At 37.8% G+C, this 7,500-nt stretch overlaps 1 protein-coding gene across 1 annotated transcript in view; it reads left to right on the top strand.

Moving 5' to 3' along the window:
* prdm13 (PR domain containing 13) overlaps window positions 1-803 on the top strand; it is a 7,573-nt gene extending 6,770 nt beyond the window's left edge. The window contains exon 4 of the mRNA XM_047806693.1: window positions 1-803. This exon is cut by the window's left edge and continues 1,313 nt beyond it. Coding sequence (XP_047662649.1) covers window positions 1-18 — 18 coding nt within the window. The 3' untranslated portion in view covers window positions 19-803.
* The last annotated feature ends 6,697 nt before the right edge of the window (window positions 804-7,500 follow it).

Raw genomic sequence — 7,500 nt, 5'->3', positions numbered from 1 at the left:
GAGTCCAGCCAAAAATAACCACTGACTCTTTATTGGACTTGTTATTTAAATGTATATGAATTATTAAAACACAACACACTCCCACTACGATACACACTGGTGTAATCATTTTATTAAATGAGCCACCAAACAATATACAGTCACATGACATTCCAGCCCCCAGCTTTGTATGCTGCTGGATTAGAAGCAGAGAACATAAGCCCTTGGTGACTTTCCCTAGCCACTTTTCCTTAGTTAAGTTATATTTATGTTACCTGTTTAAAACACCCCATTTACCTAATGCAACTAAAAATTAGGGATATTCTCAGCCTTATTAAGGTAAATCTGTTGGAGCTTTTTCTGCTGCAGGGCATTATGGGATTTCATGAGTGCATTGGATTTTCTTCATTCTGTTTAGTAAACAGGACACAGCTGAAATGTGATACCTCACCATAATCCTTGCACACTTGTTGAAATTTAAATATGCTTTTTGAAAAAGTGGGATAAACACAACAGCTTGCTGGATTTATCCCGACAGCTTTTAGGATTAGAATTACATTTTAGAGGTAATGTCCCCTGAATCTGGAGCTGCACTTTATAGAAACAGTAGTATATATCACTGGTTTAAAAAAGTATGCATATTAAATTTTTTTATACATCACATCCCTTTCCTTTTTCTCTGGTTCCAAATTTCCTTTTTTTAAAATAGGATATTGTGAGTGTCATCAGACTCTGTCGCCATGTCCTATTGTATAACTGTCTGTTCGCACTTTCCCATTCAGATGTGTGCCCTTCAGGTATAGAGCAAACTCTCTTCATCATCATCATCATCATCATCATCATTATTATTATTATTATTATTATTATTATTATTATTATTATTATCATCAGTTTTTGCTCTTAACGTTTTTATGTAAAAATGTAATTATGATATAATTTACTTTTGAGTCGAATTGTGTTAATATTTGATATTGTAAAAGGAAATATTTCCCTCAATCAAATTCCTTTCAGTGTCAGTTTTTAACAATAAACTATATGAAAAGAAAATTTTTTTTAAACACACACGCACACACACACACACACACACACACACACACACACACACACACACACACACACACACACACACACACACACACACACACACACACACACACACATACAGAAAATCCTTTTTCAGATGTCAGCCTAATATTTCTTAAGAACCCTAAATTCATTTCCAGTCTCTTCTGTATTCCTCCTTCAATTTTCTCAGATCTTTTCACTTTTTCCTCTTTTGTCGTATACATTCTTCTCTCTTCTCTTCTTCTTACTTCTTTTCTTTTTTTCCATTCATTTCTGTTCCCCCTTTTATCATTGTAGCATCTTTTCCTCTAGATTGTCTTGTTTTCTTTCATTTCCCTCTTCTCTTCTCTTCTCTTCTCTTCTCTTCTCTTCTCTTCTCTTCTCTTCTCTTCTCTTCTCCTCTCTTCTGTATTTTGACACTTGATATATTTTCCTTTCCTTTCCTTTCCTTTCCTTTCCTTTCCTTTCCTTTCCTTTCCTTTCCTTTCCTTTCCTTTCCTTTCCTTTCCTTTCCTTTCCTTTCCTTTCCTTTCCTTTCCTTTCCTTCCTTTCCTTTCCTTTCCTTTCCTTTCCTTTCCTTTCCTTCCTTTCCTTTCCTTTCCTTTCCTTTGCCATCTTTCCCACAGATGGTTGATGTAACTCTATCTCTTCTTGTTCTTCGGTTCAGAGATAAATTTGTGTCTCGTGTAGGTTTGAAGATCCTGTTAGGAGATTACTCACCCCACGAGTGTATCATGTCTTTCACGCTGCTCAACGTGAACCACACTGCTCACACACATGATGTAACTCACACCATTTTGTTTTTCATTATAAATATCAGCTATTGTTGAAATGTGAGTCTGAGCACTTATGTGTAATTACTGTGAGACCTGAACGAGTCTCTTTTTGTGTGCAAGTGGAGCTCACACACCTGAATAACCTGCATGTGTGTATAATTGTGTGTGTATGTGTGTGTTTTCACAATGTGTTGAATGGAAAGCTCCTCTTTTAGTGTTTTTCCTACAGCTCAATTCTCGGTCCTCTCTCACTCCATCACTCTCCAGCTCCTGAACCAAGCCCCACTTCGTTTCATCCACCATGTTCCTCCCACCAGTGTTTAATAAAATAAAGCCTTCTGTAGCCGTGGAACCGGAGTGACCGATTGATGTAGGTTGAGATTTTCACACAGATTACATTTAAAGTAAAACTTTAACTGGGCTACTGACGCTGACTGATTAACACCAGCAGAGAAACAGGAAAAGTGTCTGAGAGACAGGATGCAGTCTTATAATAATAAGCAGTATAGAAAAAGAAGCTATTTATAAGACACTCTGAATAAATGAAGAAACACTCTATGTGGTCTCAGTGTGTGTGAGTGTGTGTGTAACTTTATTCTTGTAAAAACTTAATGCTCAAAAACAGGTAGAAATGATCAAAACTGCAATAAAAATAATTAATAATTTCAAATCCTAAAAAAAGATGAGATGATAAATATACAAATATCTGTAAAGACCAGGAGACTGGTCTAAATAAATGTTTGTGTCACACACACACACACACACACACACACACACACACACACACACACACACACACACACACACACACACAAAAATGTGGAAGGTAGGCTTTATGTATTTATTTATTATTTTTTTATTGGAGTGAATAGTAAGAAAGAGTGAAGTGTTTATACAGCACATCTGCTGCTATTGAGGAACAGATCGATAATCACGCCATAACGAACAGCGTTGTTTAACGAGGCTTTTGCCGAAACACCATGACGGATGTTGACCTTGTACTGAAAGACTTGCTGCTACCTTCAAGTGGTGTTTCTAGTGACCAATCATGTTTTGTCCTTGAGAAATATTTTTAACAGCAAGTCTCTTGTAAACAACAATCTGTTTTCAGTCCACTTTCATAAAACTTAAAGCTATTGAATCCTCTTCAACACTCATTATAGTGTAAGTGCCGAAGAGCAAGTCGGCCAAAGGTAGAATTTATTCTCTTAATAATTCTTCTTTGTCTTTGGGAAAAGGATGTGTGGTCTTTGGCAAGGTTCACTGATAGCTGCATTTTTCCAGTCTATTATAGATATTACACACACACACACACACACACACACACACACACACACACACACACACACACACACACACCTGACATGGACACACCTGAGCTCAAAATAATCAGCTTTACACCTTATTGCATTTCATATTCATCACAATCAGCAATTTGGTGCATTATGTATGGGTAATTCTGCAGCTCAGTTACAGAGAGGTCATTATAATGGACAGACTTTGAGTAAAAACAATGATCACTGGCACAATGTAAAGAAAATAAAGAGTAAACTTTGTGCTGGATCACATGCTGTTCTTAGTAGTGTTGATTAATGAGTGTGGAGTGTGATGGTTACAGACTCTGTTCATACAGTAATATATCAGTGATATACCTGACTCACCATAAACTAAAATTTCCTTCTTCAGTCTGTATTTTTTATTTGTGTCCAGATACTATTTACTAGAGGAAAACCTGCTAGTCTCAGATGTGTGAGCTCCACAAAGGTGATGTTAATAATCTGAACATATAGCTCAGAAGATCCACACAATCAACACTGTGGAATACTGGGACCAAAATCATTAAATCTGACTGCAGAGGGAACAGAGCATGATTTGAGACACAGCCAAAAACAAAAGCCTCCCAGATCTCTCAGATGACATCATCAGATGCTAATGTTAAAGACATCATCATCAGCCAGCCAAATAACAGAAGTCTATCATCTAATAATTCTACTAATGCTCCTGAAGCAGCAAAATCTAAACCAGTGTGAGGTTTTAACACATAAAGGCAACACATGTGACTGTATCGGAGCTGAAACATTAAATTATACATTAAGACCTACCCAGGGAAAATATTTATTTATTAATATAAATAAGACCAAAGTTCAGGAAGAATCCCTTACAGTCTCAGTGAGCGGCCGTTACTGTTTATGAAAGATTCTTTTCAGGATTTAGTAAAAGCCCAGATTATTTCTGATTTATTGCATTTTTTCTTGATATGTCAGAAAACTATTCCATCTTTGGTGAAACTTCAGCATGCTGAAGCTCACACACCATTCCACCTGCACACTCCGTCACTTCTCCTGCCCTTAATTGTACTGTTTCTTTGAGTTTTCTTTTTTTCACTTCAGTTTCTTTCACTTGTCTTTGAGTTTTGGTGAAGATGAACAAAGAACAAGTAATAAACAGAAATATTTACCACATGCAGAGAAAACAGCAGCACGAGCCTTTAATTACAGCAAAAGGAACAGAGGCTTTCACAAGACGACCTTGAAGACAGACGAAGGAGCTGTGTGTGTATATACGAGTGTGTGTATACGGGTATGTGTGTGTGTGTGTGTGTGTGTATACACATTTGTGTGTTTGTGTAATTATTTAATTATTTGAAGCATTTTATTTCGACAAATGAAGCAGAGTAGCAGGAAAAATGGGAAATATTTCAACAGAAATAAATAAATACAGGAAATAATTCAGTATAGACTGAAATAAACAGTACCCTTCTAGCCCCCCGTCCCTCTTTCCAAGTCTCTCTCTCTCTCTCTCTCTCTCTCTCTCTCTCTCTCTCTCTCTCTCTCTCTCTCTCTCTCTCTCTCTCTCTCTCTCTATTTGTTCTTATTCAGCTGTAAATGATGCAGTGTTTGATGTGGAGAGCTCGTCTAATCGTCTCTTTCTAAACACAAAATGCAAATATGCACTATATATCTGCATACAGCCATGTCTCTCTCTCTCTCTCTCTCTCTCTCTCTCTCTCTCTCTCTCTCTCTCTCTCTGTGTGTGTGTGTGTGTGTGTGTGTGTGTGTGTGTGTGTGTGTACCTGCACTGATCTCCAGATTTACCTGCTGCAAGAGCACAGACTGTCAACATCACAAGAGTCATCACATCCACTCTGCTTCACACACACACACACACACACACACACACACACACACACACACACACACACACACACACACACACACACACACACACACACAGAGAGAGAGAGAGAGAGAGAGAGAGAGAGAGAGAGAGAGATGCATATGGTTGTCCAGAGAGCACACAGACATAATAAAATTCATTTTAAAACATGTGAATGACTGAACTTTGAACATTGTAGCTGAAGTGAATGATAAAAGTATTAAATACAGTGAGTTAGACAATTTATTTTGTATTTGTGGAGTACTGGTGGAGTATTTGTGAATCTCTGTTGGAATCCATGCCAGGACTCATTATTCAGCTTTGCTAATGCTAGGCTAAATACGTCCTATTGATTTCCTCATTAACTTCGGCCCACTAAACAGAACAGGCTAATGTGTTAGCAATTAATCCACTTAGCTTGCAGCACATTAGCACTTATTTGGCCGTGACTGTGAACTCAGAGCTTCAGGATAGAAAAAAAGAAAGCATCCTAAAAATGACAGAAATGTTTATAAAAACGAGTAGTTCGAGTGATTTAAAACTTACAGAGAAATAAAGAGAGCACTAAAATGTGTAAGAGAGAGACAGAAAAAAGCAGAAGGAGAAGAGAGGTGGATAGACACAGAGAGAGAGAGTGAGTGAGAGAGAGAGAGAGAGAGAGAGAGAGAGAGAGAGAGAGAGACACCAGTAAAGGTCCATTAGAGTTCAGTGGCCTGTGAGAAAGAAGTCAGATTGTGCATGAACGATTTCACCCAGGCAGCAACGCACTGTCCACAAACACAGCGTTAACCAGTCTGTGTGTGTGTGTGTGTGTGTGTGTGTGTGTGTGTGTGTGTGTGTGTGTGTGTGTGTGTGTGTGTGTGTATGTGAGACTCAGGGGCGTGTCTGGACCTGTCACTCTAAAGAAAGCAGGCAGGCCAGAGGAGAATATTAATAGCCTTTAAATGGAGTGGAAGTCTCTTTATTGGCCGTCTGGTGTTGGGTTTGTTATTGCGGCTTTGAAAAGGCCAATAAAGCTCTTTGGTCTCACCGCCTTTCAAACACACAATGACTTCAGCTAGTAACGCTTTTAACCCTTATGTTAAAATGTTGGGGTCAAAAGGACCTGCTTGAAATTTCTGAGTTAAATTTTGAAATGTTTTTTAGTGTTTGCAAAAGTTTCTCGAAATAACAATTTCTGTTCATTATTTTGCAAAAGTCATGTCTTTGAAGCATTCGTCCTGCTATAAAAATATCTTATATATATATAATGTATGTATATACATATACATACATAATATATATATATCTATATCTATATATATATATATATATATATCTATATCTATATCTATAGTATATATATATATATATATATATATATATATATATATATATATATATATATATATACGTATATATATAAAAAATCTACTAAATCAGGAAAGAAAAACAGTGATTTTCTTGTTCCTGGAGGATAATTTCTCCACACAGTTGGATGTAAACATAAAACAGGTTCAACGTCAAATAAAACAAACTGACCTGTGATCAGGAGCATCAGCAGAATCAGATGTATTAATTCAATTCTATACGTGTATAATAAATTGAGAGGTTCACCAGCGGATGGCTGAAAGCTTGGTGTCGTAAACAGGTAAAGGTACTTCAGCACTCTGTGGTGTTGAGGAGGTGCCTTTACCTTTTCTAATTTTAATATGGATGACGGGAATAGAGATAGTGCTCTTTCAGAGTAGAGAATTCGACTGTAATTACTGCAGATGAAAGCTTCTGTACTGCTGCACTTTTCTACACAGGAGGCCTCCTTGATGCTGGACGGCTGCATGTAAAGATCCTCCAGGTTCAACGTTAGAGCCATTATTAAACATTAATTAAGGATAAAGTGACGACTGCAGATTTCAGGAGTTTAAACTGAATTCTATAAAAATCCTAGAGCTGAATATAAGAGCAGATTTTTAACCAGCAGATTCCTGAAAGCTTCTCCTGCCTGGTGTCTGTGACGGGGTCGGCCATGGCTGTCTATATTTAATGGGCGTATTGTGAAGCAGTGACATGGCTGACCTGCATGAACATATTCCCATGGTTCACACACACACACACACACACACACACACACACACACACACACACACACACACACACACACACACACACACACACACACACACACACACACACACACACACAGTGAGCTGGTGCTAGGTGTCTCACTGCCACGGCCTGGATAATAGAGGCCATTACAGACTACACGCTTAATTCACCCAATGGCTGCTTCAAGTGGGACGAACAAACAAAGACAGAAGGAGCCGGGGCTCAGTATCCATGAATGAGGTTATATATTAATCTTGCAAAGGAAAAAAAACATTCTACAGGTTGCCTTTTAAGCTTCTTTTGTATACAGGGCCTATTTTCCTTCTTTCTACCCGATGAAAAGATTCTCTCTCTCTATCTCTCTCTCGCTCTCTCTCTCTCCAGTCTCTCATCCTATTGAAAAAAACATTCTCCTAAATACATGCTATTAGAATATGTG

The sequence above is a fragment of the Tachysurus fulvidraco genome, chromosome 22 (genome assembly GCF_022655615.1).
Source record: "Tachysurus fulvidraco isolate hzauxx_2018 chromosome 22, HZAU_PFXX_2.0, whole genome shotgun sequence".
Classification (NCBI taxonomy): domain Eukaryota; kingdom Metazoa; phylum Chordata; class Actinopteri; order Siluriformes; family Bagridae; genus Tachysurus; species Tachysurus fulvidraco.
Note: the sequence above shows the minus strand (reverse complement) of the source record. Positions and strands in the feature narration are given on the sequence as shown.